The 18690-nt window shown below is 30.9% G+C and overlaps 1 protein-coding gene across 4 annotated transcripts in view; it reads left to right on the forward strand.

Moving 5' to 3' along the window:
• The window catches only part of Rev1 (Rev1 DNA directed polymerase), a 95318-nt gene that overhangs the window by 12971 nt on the left and 63657 nt on the right, over positions 1-18690 (forward strand). For 3 of the 4 annotated variants that reach the window (XM_035351212.2, XM_035351213.2, XM_035351211.2), the window contains exons 5-6: positions 10772-11511; positions 17406-17772. In XM_035351212.2, coding sequence (XP_035207103.2) covers positions 10772-11511; positions 17406-17772 — 1107 coding nt within the window. Of the gene's footprint in view, positions 1-10091; positions 10206-10771; positions 11512-17405; positions 17773-18690 lie in introns of all 4 variants that reach the window. The other variant, XM_035351214.2, reaches the window with a different exon arrangement.

Genomic DNA, 18690 nt, shown 5'->3' on the forward strand with positions numbered 1-18690 from the left:
ACAGATATTTTTTAAATTTTAAGTATTAAGAAAAATAGTTCTGGTAATTGAAAATTCACTTAAAATAAAGAGCTGTAGTAATTCTTATTAAGTTTTTTATATTTTGTAAAGAAACCTTTAGCTATTTATCTTTTTGTTTTTACATACATGTGCACAATAAATACTTTGATAGTTTATGAGTAATTTTTTTATATTGTTATTTAACACCATAGGTCTTTTATGACTTTCAGTTTCTTTGTGAATAAATTCTATTAGTTCTTTAATATTCCTCATTTGGTCACTGTTTCTACTGTGATTAAATTCTAATGCAATCTATAGAGTAAGTTTTAATAATATTGTTGTACATAACGTAAGCTAAAGTATGTAACTGATATTATATTCATAGACTTTAACCATCTAATTTGAGTTAAAGCATTAATCGTATAGTTTTCTAAGATTCTGTATATGTATTACATTTCTAACAGCTGAAAGATTTAACATGTTAATCATGTGAGCATTTATAACCAAATCTTTTCTCCCAGATCTGAATTCTACAACTGAATTCTGATTCTCATTTATAAGCAAACATGTGGAAATGGCATTATAAGCTAACCTGACTAATAGCCACTTTAAGTAATTAAATTTGTTTACTTTTGATAATGGATCTTTGTCATGAGACTGATTCTAAAATTTCTGCCAATCACTTGGGTCCCTAAAAATTTTTTTATATTAAAAATTTTACAACTTAATGGTATTTGTTGCACAAATAGTAGTTGATTCATTACATCCTTAGGAATTAATCTGGAGAGAGAAATTTAAATCTCTTTTATTTCTTAAGTAAGAAAGTTCTTTTATTTATTTAGAAGTTTTGAAAAATTCCTCTTCCTTTAATGGTTTTTAATATCATTATTCAGCTCATTGAGGAAATCTTATTTAGTTATTAATTGTTCATGAAGTTCATCAAAAGATTAGGCAATCTATAGAGGATAATGCATAGAATTTTCAGTTGTTTTAAACAGTTTAGTGTTAAAGAACATATTTCTCTTTTCGTATTTTTTAGAGAAACAAATTACTCATTACTATCAGTAGGTATATCAAAAAATTCAAATAAAATGTAACTGGCTGAGTACCAATGAAAATGAAAACAAGAAGTGTAAATACTTATCCAATGCAGTCACTCCGAAGTAGTAATCCATGCAAATAATATCAAATCTATATCAAGCAAGCCAGATCTAGTCCATCTATAGCAAAATACTATAAATCCAAAGTCAAAGGCATGAAGGCAAACATTAAATTGAAAGTATTAACTTCCTGGTCATATGCACCATGCACACAGTAACATCATGACATTCTTAAAGTTCTAAAATAAACCCAATGAGATTGATTGCATCTAATTTTACACATAAACAATTCATATGAATGAATGTGAAGATAAATATGATGATATAAGTACTCAATCTAGTTTTAGATGCATTTTCTACATCAAAATATCACAAACAAGTAAACTAATCTCAAGCTTCACCAAATACAGATCAAAAGATTGTTCTTTTATACACTGTTGTCCCTTATTATTACCTAAAAAAAATGTGCTTTTACTATATTTTGTGTTGCTATTCAGTAGTAGAGAAAAGTGTCTATTTAGACTGGAAAAAAATAGAGAGTTGGAATATGTTCAGGAGCTGTGTAAAATTGCTTCGGAAACCACTGCTCTAAAAGGAAGGTGTTGAATGCTTGGAATGGCTTTCATATTTACTGGATTTAAATCCCATAGAACATGCCTGGGACATTCTCGGTAGTTTTGTTGCACAAAGAAATTCTCCATTAGAGTAGGTTAAAGGGTGCCCTTTGTATTATTGCAAAGTTGCTGCTTCATTTATCGCCAGGCTGTTGTTTCATTTATGGTAACCTGAGTAGTTGAATGTTATGGAAACCCTATTATGACATAATCGGTCGCGTGATGGAAAATGATTTGTAAGTGCTTGTGGTGTGTGTTAGTTAGAAAGTATGTTGCTTGTTTTGTTGTTTAAATAGTAGAATGGCTGAATGTGGTAAGATTAATTTGAAGTTTCTGTAGGATTTGGAACGAAAGAAAAAAAACATTAGTTGAGTGGTTTGTAAATGAAGGTTTACTTAGTAGCCATTATTAAGTGTCCTGTTTGGAGGAAGGAAATGCATATGGTCGAACATCGGATATTTTCAAATGGAGGATATTTTTTATTCTTATTTTTATGAATTTATGTGGCAACAAAAGTATACAGATTCTAGTTCAGATAATTTTAGGAAGTATTTGGATGCTGTTAAAGAATTTTGTTTGACTGAAGACAGACAAATTTCTAAATAAGGCAAATGGATATTTCCTTTGTGTAGTGCTAAGATGAGTTTCCTTTCTTATGTTGTTTGATTTAAAGTGTAGTTGATTGAGATTATATATTTTTTGTTGGCTGCTCCTTCGACTTTTTAAGTGAAAATAGATCGATGTGCACATAGCTAAAACCGAGGGAGTGTCAAATTCCAAGTTTGTGCAATTCTCTGATGTTTTTTAAGCGAAAATAGGTAGATGTGCACATGAATTAAGTCAAGGGAGTGCACAATGTGAAATTTGTGCAATTCTCTGATTTTTTTTAAGTGAAAATAGGTTGACATATACATGGATACTGAAATAGTGCAGTTCTTTGACTTGTTATTTTGTCTTTGTGTAGCTGTGATTTTTGGTGCAAAAGTCGCCGCTACACAATGCCAAAATAACAAGTCAAAGAACTGTATAAACTCGGTATCCATGTATCTCCAATTTTCGCCTAGGGGCATCCGTAAATATATTTTTTACAATCCTCCTTGAACTGTGCAAGAGATCAAAATCACCTTGAATTATGAATAAGACAATAACTTCAAACAGTTCTTAATCCCTTCATAACATGTGTATCATATATGCATGGCATGCCGCTTAGCACAAATTTGACTCATCTCGATGAAATGTTGTAAAAAACGTAGTTAAATCTATATCTAAACACATTAAAAATAATATCATATATGATTAAATATTATAGCATAAGGGATTCAGAGAGGACAGTGTGTAATAATCTAGTTGCTATCTTTTCATTAGTTACAAAACACATTTGCAGGTTGAACTTTTTAATTATTTGCAGCAGAATAATTAATCCTAGGAATTCTCTCGTTTTATGCTTATCTACAAGAGTATGTAATTTTGGATGAAAATGGAATATCACACATCTTTTGTTCATGGAAATTATTAGTTTCTTCAACTATTAAGTTGATTAGATTACCAAAAGAAATGGCAAAAAAGATCAGTTTCATGCACATACTTGTGAATTAAGTTTACTTCTGCAATTGTCTTAAATTCATAAGGCTTTAATTGTTTAACAGATTGATGTGGAAGCTTAAATTGAATTAAAATCTTAAATTCATGAAGCTTGAGATTAGTTTACTTGATTCATGATGGAGTAGCCACTGTTCTGCTGGATTATGAGGGGGAAACAAAATAGACTTCCAATTCAGTCTCTGACAAAATTTCGGTATCAAAATCATTATTCTCACTTAAATCTAGAGTCTTCGGTGCCAAAATAGTCACTCATGAACTCAAATGAACACTCATAGGCTTTACAATTCGAATATACTCTTCTTCTGTTAAAATTTCTTTCTCTTGGACATCGCACTATTAGATTAACTCCCTTAACTGGTGAAAAAACTTAGTCTGCTCTCCAAAGAAGATGCAAACTGAATAAAAACCAGTGTTCCTAAAACCCAGCTCCGCTCCCAATCTTCCCATAGGGGAAAAAAAACCTCAAAAACAAATTGGAAGCATCAGAAATTGTTCAATGTTTATATCACTTGAAGCCTCAACTGGGGTCAATGGGGGTTTGTTTACTTTATATCATCTGCTCGTACATCTAAATGAATCACCAGACTCGGAAAATATTTCATGGATACAAGGCCAACAATGTATATGTTCAAATAAGCTAACTGTAGTGGACACGGAGCCCCATCTAGTGATTTAAAAAAGTTCTAAAAGAGTGTGTATGTTTGAAAATGCATGTATGGCACACCCATCTGGAAGGTCAATGTGAGTGGTGATGCACCAGTGCATCATTCGGCTGCTAGTGATATTTGGGAGTGATGCGTATGTGACACACTCATCTGCAGAGGGTTTTCAGTTCAACATGCCATCATGAAAGGGTTAACAATTTAGTGTTAGTATCCTAGAAGATATATGCTAAAGGATTCATATCTTTCATCACTCTAGTTGAAAGATGCATTTTTTGTAACACTTTGAAAATGCTTCAACGAGAATCTTCTCTTTTTTTCTTATCTTCGTTTTCAGTGGTACCATTTTGAATTATAAAGAATGCACAATAATACATGTTAAATTTTTCATTTCTCCAATTAATATCTCTTATTAATTATTATGAAAAATATCACTCTTCTGCAGCCATTGTGAAGCAGTACTTTAAAAGGAGTATGAAGATTTTGAATGGCGGTCATTGCAAAATTTTTATGACAAAATGTTTTTTCTTTAAGAATTCATATGACATCAACATGAGTGTCTTCACTCACCACTGCAAGAGGTTGCCCATGAAAAGTTAGTATTCATCAACGAGTTCATCTTTTGTCATGTAGCCTTTTCAATGATCAAAAAGCTAATTTAGGAGAGCTCATGGCCACAGATGGGATAAAATAATATTTAAATATGCTGATATGATTCATTTGTTGGTATATGTAGAGTCAATTTATTTAACCGTTTGACTGCTACGCAGCGCAAAAGTGCTGCGTTCATTTGTCTCGAAAACTGCGCAAGTTTCAGTGTGTCTTTGTTGCTCCTTGGGTGGGAACATACATAGTCTTACCTCACTCGTACTTTGTAACATGAGTGCATTCTAAAATAACTAATTGCGTCGTGGTTTTCGAGACAAATGAAAGCAGCGCTTTTGCACCGCGTAGCGGTCAAACGGTTAAATTCTTCTCTGCTGCTATCATCATCATTTATCACTTGTGGTCAGCTTCACCATCTTGTTTGTCAACCTGTCTTAATCCCAATATAATCACCACTTATGGAGGAGGAGGAGTTAGGAGAGACTCTTCATAATTTTTGGGCGGTGTTTCAAAACAAAAGTCATTTGAAACCAAAGTTCAGGAAAGAGAATTTTAATCTCAAAACATTCTTTTACGAAAGCAGTTGTTTTAGTTGTCATCTTCATATTGATCAAGAAAAGCAGCAAAATGCAACCTATAGTCACTCAAATAAATGGCAGCTCACGAATTCCGTCTGCTTATAACAGATGCAGGATAAAGGTTTTTTTCCAACTGAGGTGTATTTTCTTTCTATATCAAGCATATTCTATATTTTGTCTTAAGTACCTTAATGATATATTTTTTTACTTTTAGCTGTTTGTTTTATACAGGGGCATTTAATTCTTTTATAGATATGTCAATAACAATTGGTAACATTGGTAATTCAAAATATAATCTCCAACAAGTATTTTCAGTAAGCTGAAGAACAAAATCGTATAGTGTACTGAATTTGACATTAGACTTATATATACTGTTTCATATTCTTTTATGTTTCAGCTATTACTTTAGTGCAAGTGAGAGAGTTAGCAGTACCAAAAAAATTTACCATAAAATATTCCTACTCTATTTCTGAATCTGTAGTTTTCAATAAGACTTCGAATACACACCTTCCTTCTTTGTGAAATATTACATGGTTAGCGCACATAGTAACTCATCTTTTATTGCTTCTTTTTTTAAATATGTTTATGTCTCAAAATATCTTCAAAAGAAAGAAAGAAGCTGAACCTGCATTTTACAAAATAATCGTGCACAGCCAGGGAATCTAACTTATATAGCATAATATTGATTTTAAATTCATTTTCAGCATATCCTTAACTACTTCTTTTTTTACCATTTTGGTACTTTTTATTGCTTCAAAACTACTAACAGCTATAGTCTGTTGCTTAATCCTGTATGAGCTACTACTGGTGCATTTTTCTTTTATTTTTGTGTTCATTGATGAATCCTTTTTTCTAGCCTTCAAAAAAGAATATTAGAATATTTACATATAATAGAGTATATCTAAGGTTCGTACAGTCCTTAAGAGTCCTTAGGTTTTTTTAAATCAATTTTTGGTCTTTTAAAAGTCCTTAATTTTGGCCAAAATGGGTAGAAGATCCTTAATTTTAATCATCAGAAATTTGTCTATTTTTACGACTGCCATTTTTGGTATGTATTAGCATTTTGGTAGAATATTTTTGGCGATTCACTGACAAATATGGTTATCTTTTGAATGGGTTCATGGGTTATAATTTGTCCCTATTTCTAATATAAATGGTGGGATACTTGAATTTCTAAGCAAGAAATGAAACACAAGCATTTAAAAATTATTTTATTATTTCTAATCAAGAGCTCTTAAACAACTTTTTGCTTTTGGGGATGTGAATTATTTTATTAAATGGCTTTAAATTTGGCGACTTATTAACATTTTGGTGATTTTGAGATCAGTTTCTTTAGAAAATTTTTCATTCCGAAATCTGGGAATTCTTCGACAATTTTTTTAAACCATTGTAACATTGATAAATTTCAATAAAATAATGGTAATATATTGAAATTATATTTAAAAAATAACATTAAAATAAAACATTACTTTTTGCTGTCATATTATTATACAGTTCCATTTTGGTCACTTATTATACAATATTTTGAATCTGAAAAATAAACAAGGTATAATGCTATAAAGCACAATTTATGAAACAGTTCTTAGGAAAAGTAAAATATCTTTTTTAGTAGCTGTGTAATTAATTAGAAATATCTTTTTTTTCTTAATTTTTTGTATGGTAAGAGTTTTTCCATGTTATTGTCTCAGAATATTCAGATTTCTTAGAATACACATCAGTTTTCTCTATAAAATTAATTTTACACTTTTCCTATCTGATTTTTTTTTTTCTCAAAATATTTCTGGCTTTCTGCTGTTGTAGAATTCGTAGGAGTAATTTTTCGTTAGGATTTTAGACATTGCAGCTTGGAAAGTTTAGAAGGATTTGAAGACAAGATTTATAGACCCATGATTCTAGAAGATTCCAGAAAAATGTGACAAAATGAAAAATGCCTCCTTGCTATTAACATGTAATGGATGTATTTTACAGAAGTGTGTGATGAATTTCTTACTTTTTGGAGAACGTCTGGAAGAACAATGAAAGCATAATATTTGAATGTTTTACTTCTGATACAAAAATCTTTTTCTTAGCATGTTTATCTCCCCCATTATTTTCTGTATTTTTTACTAAACACAAGCATAGAAAATATCAATAATGCTTCTAATCTTATGACACAGACAGGCTTTATAGAAGGGAATTTTTTCATTAATAAAGAAATTGAAAACTGACAATTTAAAAGATTCATTTAATACGTCTTAATACATCACACACAGGCATTTTCCCACCTGATGGATTTTAAATTTTCTGGGGATCTTAAATTCTGCTTCCAGTGCCTACTCTAAATTCTAAAACTTCTGCCACACCAGCTCTGTAACTGGCCCTTACCATATATATTTCATATTTCTTCTGAATGTTCATCTGAATAATGAAATAAAATTAGCAGCTTTTTCTATACATTCTAAATGCACATAGTGTTTTTAGAATAATAGAAATCTTTAAATCCAAAAATTCTAAAATGAAAAGGAAATGTGTTGAAGAAAGAAACTGAATACATAAAGAGAAAGAAAATTATTCTTCAAAGTTATGTACAGTTACTATTATGTAAATTATGCAATTGTTTATAATTTCAGCTTTTACTATAATTTCTCATTTCGATTTCCTGACCAGATTGCAATCACTTAGACAGTTTTTAAATTGAGGTTTTTGGAGTGTAAGACAGAGTGTGTTTCTGACCTCCACTTGTTTGATGCATTAGTTTCTGCCAGCTCTGATCATTTGTAATTATTCATCTTTGGATTATCACTGCCGACATTTGAATTTATTATGATGATAGAGTTCCTGAGCCAGTATAAATTAAAATTATATTGTATGGTCTTTGACTATGAGTCCACAGAGTACAGTTTGAATTTGACTCTTGTTGAACTACATCACCATGAGCTGTAGTTGATTTTGTTAGCATAAGAATATGAGTTTATGGTCTAAGTTCTTTTTACTTTCAGACATAGCAATAATTTGCTTCACGTCTAGGTGGGGATTTTGGACTATTTAATTTTTACCAGATCAAACAAAGCCTCATAGGTGCATCATTATGAAGAGGTTGGCTAGTTAGGAGATAAAGCATGCAGAGACTAGTGAGAACATTAGTTTGCATATTGAGACAAATTTCTAATTGCTATAAAAGATGCTTAAAGAGAAGGAAATTGATATAAATTAACCAAAATGTCTGGGAAGGCTTCAAATTAAGAGGATGCATAAATACTTTGTTTAGTTGGTACAAAACATAAATGTTTTGTGGATTTTAATGTGTAATTATCCTAATATCGTTTAAGAATCAATGTCATAAATTACATGCATTTTAAACTGTGAAATTTTATTAGATTGTGATTTTAATAGGGCTTTTTTAACAAATATTTTTAAAAAATAAATAAAATCTAATAGTGGCCATGTAAATCCATAAGGCTAATATTATCTAACTAGTTAATTTAATTAAATTATTTATAACTAACTGCTTACCTTTAAAAATTATCTTTACATATTAAAGGGAGTTTTTACATTTCATTTATCCTTACCGTGGTCACAAGATAAAACTCAAAAATGTAAAATTCATGTAAAACTTGTTCTCATTTACTGAGACTTGAAATAATACAAAAGAACTTAATCATGCTTTGGCTTATTGGAACCTTAAAGTATATTACTAGGTTACAACCCCTGGAATTCTACACGAAGCTACAGCACTAACTGCGTCAGACAGAGCCGCAGCTAACTTTCGAAACTTACCAACCGCACCTAGATTAGCCCTTTCAGGTTTGTTCTGATCAGGAGGTCTCTCTCTAGGCAAGCAGTAGAGGTGACAACAGCCAGTCTTTTGTTATGAAACATGCTGATTATGATTTTAACTTATCATTTTAATATATGTCACTTGACATAAAATCTATCGGCTATTCAAACCTCTAGCCTGAACAAGAATGTGACAAAATGAGATACAAAAAAATCAGCATAAAGCCAACTGTCAGTAAAATGTAAATAAAATGTCACTTATTTTCTTTCAAATATGTCCAACTATTATAAGTGTAAAATATTTAATGCTACTTGGTAAATTTCATTTTAACTTATTAATAATTATGTTTTATAATAATGCATAGTGCTTACGGATCTAATTTATTTTTTGGATGATATTACAAAGCAGAAATATGTACGAACCCTGATATCACTTAAAAACCAACCTTCCGGTGCAAATTCATTCACTAAATTCAGCTTTTCATTTAAGAAGCAAAGCAAAATTAACCCTATGTGTATTGCACAGTTTGTGACAGGACTGAGCTGATTGAGATGACTGGTGCTTCATTTAGAAAGCGAAACAAAAGTAACCCTTTGTTTATTCCACAATTTGTGATATGACTGAGACTACTGGTGCAGAGTGAGTGAGAAGGTATGTAAGGGAGGTGGGCAGTAGGTGCATGTAGAAGGAAGACTCTCAGCAACATGTGATGAATTGCTGGATGGCAAGCATCACAGTAATAAACAAATTATCTTTAAATACCTACTTTTTGTCAAATTTCATCCTGCCCAAAAATTCATAAACAATATTTCACATTCATTCTCTGAGACTGGCAAATTTTGTAAATTACTTATATGTACTTATAATTTGATGTAATAAACCCAATTCTTTTTGCTAGTTGTATAAAGGGTCCAGGTGTAATTTCTACCCTTTGTACCATTCTTTCCAGCATTAGAGTGGAAGGTTCTTCTAATGATCTTTCTTTTATTTGTGTTAAATGTTATTTTGTTGGTGTCATCTGTCTTTTGTCATAATTTAGTTATAATAAGTGCGAATATTTGTAAAACATATAATTATGCTTCAGTATGGTAGTTTATGTGTGTGTTCAGGAAAGCACTCATGAGGAATGGATAATAAGTAATTCTTCACAGATTTTTTTTTTTTTTTTCCAGTTTGATTGAATATAGTCCAATAGGACATACCAAGTGCTTCTGATCTTTGCTGATGTACTGTAATGTGGAACATCAAAGTGAAATAGATCATTTAAAAAGTTTTATACAAACAATGTAAGGCTATGAAACTTACTAGCTATGTTATGCGTAAAGTTTGTCTGTTGTGCAATCTTTCTCTAATGAACTTGCATAGCGCAATAATTCTAAATTGATGTAAAGTTATTATAAAGCTGAGCAGATGGTATATGAGTATCATAAAGTGTAGCATATAATTTAAATTTTAATCTTTTATTCTTTTAAAATAAAGAGATTTATATTCACTGAGATGGATATAAAGAAATATTGTATATATAGAAGTTTCAAGTTCCCACCCAACAACTTAATGCATGCCATATCTTTAAGGCTTTTAATAATAATAATAATAAACATGAATTTACAGATTTATGGTCATGGCATGATAGTGATGATATATTTTTATGAATATATGTACATTTTCCCTCAGTATTACTGTCTTTAAATCTGTATATAAAATGCAATATTTGGAGGGAAAATATTTCTTTTTCAGAAGCAAAATTCTTCTTTGAATAATAGATTTTTGTATTTTTTATTATTTGAAATTATATATAATATATGTGTGTGTGTATGTATATATATATAAGTGTGTGTATTTTAATCTGTAGCATCAAAGCGGGCAGACTCCTTCCTCATCAGAATTATTTTTTGTACACACCTGAAGTTCTGAACAATCAGCCAAGAATCAATGCTAATTACTTTAAACCAAATGCTAAACTTGGAGACTGCAGTATTGAAAGTTCTGCTACTGAAAGTGGTGATATTTTTAAAGAAAATTCTGCTTTAGAAGTAGAAGCATCTTGCACTAATCCGTGTGTTATTTTGGAACCTAACAAGAACAATGTATTAAATGAAATAATTCAGAATGATTTCTCAAGCATTACAAAAAATTGTATTGCTACTGAGAACACTGAAATCTCACCATCTTTGAAATCATTAAACTATAATTCAGATTTTCAGGCAGATGACACAAATATTTCTACCCAGACTAAAACAGAAAGCCCTCTTTCAGCTGAATTGCAGAAAAATAACAGATTGACCATTAAAGCTGGACATCCTGAGTTTTTATCAGAATTCTATAGTCATTCAAGATTGCATCACATATCTACTGCAGGCCAAGATCTAAAGCGTTATGTTCAGTACCTTATTGATAATCATAAAGGAAAAGATTATCCTGGCAGGATAAAGTTAAAAATGCTATGTGGAATCAATGATTCACCTTTATCGGACAGTCCTGAACTTTTTAAGTCTGAGAACATTAATAAAAATGAAGGCAGTGTTATTATGCATTTAGATATGGACTGCTTTTTTGTCTCTGTTGGATTAAGAAAACATCCAGAGTTAAAAGGTATGTTCTAAATCCACTTTTCTGTATTATATAGGATATTCAAAAAAGGTGGGTACAGGCTTTCTTTTCTTAACGGTTCTTATGTATAATATAAATGATTGCAAAGTTTTTCAAAAATAAGTATTTTATTAAAGGACTTTTTAGTTTTTTTAAATAAAAATGTCATTGTCTTTTCATCATACAGTGAAAAGTACAATTAGTAAATTTTTTACTTATGCAATTAATAAGTCTAATTCAAAATATTCCAAATATATTTATATGTTTGTGGGGGATTTATAACTTACAGTTTAATGAGTTAATTACAAGAGCAGTTTAATTAAAAATGCTGTTTGACACTGTATGCAATTATTAACTGTCAAAATGATTGACTTTTTATTTTGTAGCTTATTCTTTATTCTGGTTCAAATCATTTTAACCCTATACAGTCAAAAGTCGTTAATCCGGACTCATCGGGACTTCGGCGATTCCGGATTATCGATTTTTCCGGATTATAGATCATCAGTTTAAATCTGGTAAGATGGCGTGCAGAAATTATAAAATTAAAAATATCAAATCGTAATTTATGAAATAAAGAACAATTATAATCTAATAGGTATCAAAATTTACAAAAAAAAAAAAAAAAAAAAAAAAAAAAAAAAAAAAAAAAAAAGCTTAATATTTATTTGTTTACTTTATTAACATTTCTTTCAATGTAAGTTGTTTAAGTTGCTTCGTTTTTTATGTGATAATACATTCTCTTTAATTCTTTAAACAGACATAATTTCTTGTTCAGTTACAAAGTTCCGCTGTTCAAGTCCTATAATTGCTGTGTCGAGAATACCGACTAATTTGTCAATTGAAATTTTTTCGTTTTCAATAACCTCTGTCACTTTCTTCGCTATCGGAAACGAATTATAATGACGAGGAATTTGATTTAATTGAGATGAAATATTACATTTAATAAGGAATTATAAGCCAAATAAAATAAAAACATCTGCCCTGAAGATAAGGATAGTGCTGACAGATCAACTTCCAATTCATTGCGCGGCGGTGCCGTGGCGTTAAAGATAAACAAACGTTAAAGTTTAGATAAACAAAGGATATGCCTTTATCCATTTTTTTGTAGCAATTCCACTTTTTGTTTAATGAACTTCGAAACATACTTTCGCTTTGTAGATCATTTACATATTAATAAATATATATCAGAAATTCTATTTGACATAATCGAAAGTTCAAGCTTACTTTTATAAAATTGTTCTAACAGTCTGCAAAAAATAATAAGCCGGATCCAATTCGAAGATTAAGGAACAACGCAATCTGCAACATTAACTGAAATAGATAATTAAATAATTTTAGCTTAGCTTATACCATCTGTTATACATTAAATGCGCACTCGTAAACGTATTTTGCGCACACGCACAGGCATATTCTCAGCCATAAAGGCCTTACGCACATGCGCCAACGCGACGTAAGCGCAGAAAGTTTGAAGCTTTGAGGTACGGATTATAGATCATTCCGGATTATGGGTGTCCGAATTAACGACTTTTGACTGTATATTGAATTGTAGTCTAAACTGTTTAATATATGGCTGCTAGTGGTCAAATAGATTTGCCCTCTAAACTTTTAGTTAAGTTCAAATCCTGACAAACAGGTAGATTGCAAGTTTGGTTTGGTTTTTATAATATGTATCATAATTACGTCAGTTTCCTTGTAAAAGTCTCCTCCCAAGTCATTTCTCCCTTTAGGCAGATAACTTTTCTCTACTTTGTTCCATTCAACAAAACAAGCAAGCAATAATCTTGAATATGCCTCCAATTTTACATGTAAAGATTTAGAATTTTTGGTATTTAATATATTAAAGAATAATGAACATGCTATTAATTGAACATTTTGATTTATGATGTTCGTATAAAAAGCTAGATTTTTTTCCTTGCAGGACTGACCTATTTCCATTGTGGAAACTATTTTTTTTAACTTTAGTTGGAGAAACTTTTTAATTAAAAATATACATGTATGATTTACTTTAAGAGGTATCTACAAAGGGGTACCCTACATAAGGGGTATCTACAAAATATATATGTAAGGACATAATATACATGAAGGAATAAAGCACATTGTCACATATCTAAAGTCTGCTTTGTATTTGTACTGACAATCTTTAAATATGTTTCTAGAAAAGTATTTAGCTATGTTTCTAGAAAAGTATTTAGCTGGCGTTTTAGTTTACAAGCAGATATTGCATTGGCCAGTTGACTGATGAATTGGTTTTTTCCCATCAATTTTTTTATTTAGGTCATTCAAATGGGCTTTCACATCCACTAAAAATGGCTAAGTCACACTTGAAAGCTGGTTCCTTTAACATCTTATTTTGCTTTCCTTTTCTTCAAGGAATGGTGTTATTTCATCAATCAAATCAGCAAACCTTTTCAAAGCCTCTACACGGCTCAACCACCATACGTTGGAGTAGTATTTGAGAGCACTATGTCTTGCATCTGTGTGTTCTAGAATTTCTTTAAATTGCCCGTGGTTTAAACCATGTGAGCGGATAAAATTGATTGTATTGCTCACTACATTCTTTAGGCGATCAAATCCTAGTTCTTTCTCACACAGCTGTTCTTAATGTATGGTACAGTGTTATTAAAGCAAATCTTTGCCTCAGTCATCCAACTGGTTTCTCAGTAGACTCACCATACTATTCTGAATTCCAATCATGGCTGGAGCTCCGTCAGTAGTGATACTAACAAGTTTGTTAGTGCCAAAATTAGGTGCAGAATACAAATTTAAAATGGAGGATCAGATCTCAGCTCCAGTTTTAGCCCCCTTCATCGAACTTATTCCAACAAGTTCTTCAGTTACTTCAAAATTTTAGAAACTCCTGTAACAAACAAAAGCAGATGAGATGTTGAAGTAATATCTGTTGACTCATCAGCTGCTAGAGAAAAGTATTTAAATTTGGTGGCAGCAATCTGTAATTGTTTATTAGCATCATCAGATAAATTTTAAGTTCTTTGAACTGTCATTATACTGAGGCTTGCATTTTAAAATTTCTTTGTAGCTTCAGGGCATACTTTCTCGGACGGCAACAATATGCACTCCTTTACAAAATCACCATCAGCAAATGGGTGGCCACTTTTAGCAATTAAGGCTGCAATTCCCAAACTAACTTCAACGCAATTATCTAATTAGGAAGATGCCTTTGTAAATACATTCCTTTGTGGAACAAGAGAACAGTGAAGAGATTCGATTTTATGATTTTGAACCTCTCAAGCTTTGAAAATGTTGAATGTTTCTTGTTGTAGTGTTACTTAATATTATGCTCCTTGCAAACACTAATAATAAAATTACATATCAAGCATGTAATTGTCCACAAAAAAGTATTTCAAAATCCAGACCTCCGAAAATTTCTCATTATCATCCACTACCTTTCTTTTTGTTTTCGATCTGTACATCATGGCAAGTAACTATCAAAACCACGTGGAACAAAAATTCTGCATTGGTTTCTCTTTCAAAATAATATAAGAAAAGTGAAATATTCAAAACAAGAAACTTCTTAATGGTCTCGAAAAGAAAAATAAGCACGTGAAACAAATTAACAGTTACGAAGCCAGAAGTGCAGCAAAGCAAGCAGATGAGTGCAGCACTTCCGATCTGAGCAAATATTTTTCTCTCTCTTTTTACTAGCACATGCATGCAAACACACTCGTACTACATTATACCACAGACCCTTCCTCAATTTGTGTGCCATACAGGCTAGGGGCAGTTCTCGTGCTCAGGTGGTTAAACTTGCTTTGGTAGATGCTGGGAACTTGGCTCAGTGCCAAATCCCATTTCGAATGAGGAATTTGTGAAATGTTTTCTGCTCGCAAGCCCTTCCAGAGATAACCAATATGTCAAATCAGAACAAAAATTTTGAAGAAGTTTTCGCAGCCTAAATGTGGCCGCAAGCAGTCAACATCTCTAGTTGTGCATCCCTAGTCTGTTTCAATAATGCATCTAGTGCTGCTTTTCTTTTTCCATTCAAGACATACATACTTTTCACATTTTTGCAGTTTTGCTTTCTCCATACACTTAGCTATCTGTTTTTTCTTAAAAAAAAAAAAAAAAAAAAAAAAAAAAGGAATCATATAAACTTGGCACTGAGAGGAACTCACTAAAAGGAGCAGGAAAATAGAGGTACATAATGCCTTTAAGCAAGCTGACATGCACTCTATATGTAGAGACAACAAGTTCAAGATTTCACTAAAGATGACAAAAACTGCAGTATGTGATCCACTGTTGGGTTAAAATACTGAATTTCCTTTAGGAGGGATCATAATATGAGTCACTCTGATGCAAATATATGACAAAATGGAAAACCATCTATGCGAATACTATGATCATTTTTTGATGGCCACATAAATACTTTTTTGGGGACATTATCGATTGTCACATACATATTTTTTTATGACATGCATTTCCTTATCAGTATTTTATCACGGCTTTTCATTGGGGGTGGGGAAAATCTGAATCTAATACTGAATTTTCTTTGAGTTACTTAAGAATGTTTGCTTATTTATAGTGGGCTGCTAGTTGATTAATTGATAGCATCTTAATTTAAGATAAGCGACTGAATGTTACTTTGTGTTTTCATGTATACATAAATATGCTCTTGTAAACAGTTTAGATTTTTCAAGTACCTGATATGAAACTGCATTATACATTCTTTAACTGCCATACTTAATGGTATAAGCGAAGAATAGTTTTAACAGTCTGAAACAAACAAAATAAAAAAAAGAGGCTTGATAATATTACAAATGAAACTCCAAGACATTGCTTGACATTCTCGGTATTTGGAAGTTCTGAAATGTGCTATGGATACACTCTGTATATATATTAAAAAATTTAAGACTTGGATCATTACTTTAGGCTAGAGGCACTTTTTAGGCCTTAGTTGTACTCAAATTTATAATCTCAGATTGTAGTATTTCCAAATCAAATAGATGAGAATTTTGTAACAACAAGTTTACTTTCTCTTTCATGAAAAGAGGAAATTTCACTTGTAAGTTAATAAAGGTCAAAGCGGATGCTTCTTTTTTTTTTTTTTTTTAAGTTAAAAGTTGAAACAACACATCAACAGTTCTACATTTGTGTAAGATTCTTCAGTATTTCAGTAATGGAGGTACATCAAAGTGGTAATACGTAAGTAATTGATAAAACATTTATAAAAGGTTATCCATTACTGATATGTATGTCAACATTGCACACCTCCGAGAAGATACTGAATGTATTGTGTAAACATCTTTGAAACCATTTTGTCCTCCACTTGGAGCTAAGAGGAAGACAAGAACCAGATTTCCTCAAGCTATCTTACTGTTATTTAAAGGACCGTGCTCAGCTACATATTGCTCTGCAAAGTTGGTGACACTATTTATTAACACCAGAAAATTTACACTTAAACTTGACTTAGTGGCATGCAAATTCTAAATACTGTCAACTTTGAAAAGACATTTAAATGGGAAGATAAGGTGAAAAATGCCATGTCTGCATTTCAAGAGAGGATACTGCTAAACAGTATTTCATATTTTTTTAACCATTTAAAAATACTATAAAACTCTCTCCAGTATGAACGATTTAAATTTGCATGGGGAAGAAAAAAGAAACTGCCAACTTCATTGTAAGAGAAGCCTGTCTTATAACTTTTCGATCATCCTACTTATATCATTACTGCTTTTAATGGGAAGATTTTATGCATTATTTGGTATGATTTTAAAGGTTTATTTATTTTTCAAAAAGCCTGAATTTTTTATATTAGTTCGAGGAAAAGTATAAAGTATTATTACTTACTAGATGTCTAATATTCATATTAATTTTTTTCTTTTATATTAATGCTGTAAAATAATATTAATTCTGAATATATGATTTATTTCTTGTATAAGGTTGCCCTGTTGCAGTTACTCATTCTAAAGGAAAAAGAGGAGGTACTCAAGTTGGAAGTGATATTCATTATGAAACAGCTCATTATGCAAATCAAGCAAAGAAAAAAATTGGAGGATTAACATTTCCTGAAAAAGTTGAGACACATAGTGATACCAGTACTGAGAAACAAAAAATTTCCATATCTTCCAAAGAATATGGATCTCTTTCAGAAATTGCAAGTTGTAGCTATGAAGCTAGAAAAGCAGGTATAAGAAATGGTATGTTTTTAGGAGAAGCTCTCAGACGTTGTCCAGAACTGAAGACTATAGCATATGATTTTGAAGGTTATACTGAAGTTTCAAGACAGTTGTATGATATTGTTTCAAGGTATGCCTTTTTGTCCTGCATACATAATTTTTAATAACATGCACGGTAGAACACTGTTAAAAAGTTTTTGAAGGGTTAAACGTAAGTAAACTTAAGCAGGAAAACTAGTAAGAGAGAAAATTTAATTAATGGAAGTGCAGTTTTTTTTTTTTTTTTTTTTTTTTTAAAGTTTAGGAAAGGGTAAAACATTTTAAATGAAAATTTTTTATATATATTTGAAAAAGATTGCTGAACTAGTAAAATTTCATGAAAATATGCCCTCATGGTGTCATGAAATTTAGCTAGAAAATTTGATGAATGCAGGAATTTCTTAGTCAGGAGAAATCTGTGTGTACATTTTAGTTTTATTTCAGACATTTAAAATTTTGACTTCTTAGAGAATTATGTAGAAACGTTTTTTCTGGGTTCTGCTGATTATTTTTTACTTATACGTATTTTTGTTGTTAGTACCTATAACAGTTTTTGATTCCATTGAAAACCTGTTTTCTGTCTATTCCATCTTTTCTTTGGCTGTGTCTTAATAAGCTTTTTTTTTTTTTTTTTTTTTTTCCTTTCAATTTTCGTAATAAACTTCAAGTCAGTCTTGTACATATTTGATTAATATGATTCGCTCTCGTTATATTTTATATTTACTTTATTATGTATATATGTGTACATATACAGGAACTTTATATATATATATAAAGTTTATGTACACTGAAAAAAAAGGGGGGGACAGTTCTATATCTCTCGTATTACTGGGCCGATTGACGAAATTCAAATTGCGTTCTTCATGTCTCAAAAGCGTGACTTAGGCTATATATTAGATTTTTATATATAGCTCTATTCTAACATAGTTATTTTGACACAAAATCGGACTTTTTCTGGAATAACATACCAATTTTTTTCCATATTTCGATTCTGCGACTCAAATTATGC

This window comes from Stegodyphus dumicola, chromosome 4, assembly GCF_044657685.1.
Source record: "Stegodyphus dumicola isolate Sdum_Otavi_A_Nest chromosome 4, ASM4465768v1".
NCBI lineage: Eukaryota > Metazoa > Arthropoda > Arachnida > Araneae > Eresidae > Stegodyphus > Stegodyphus dumicola.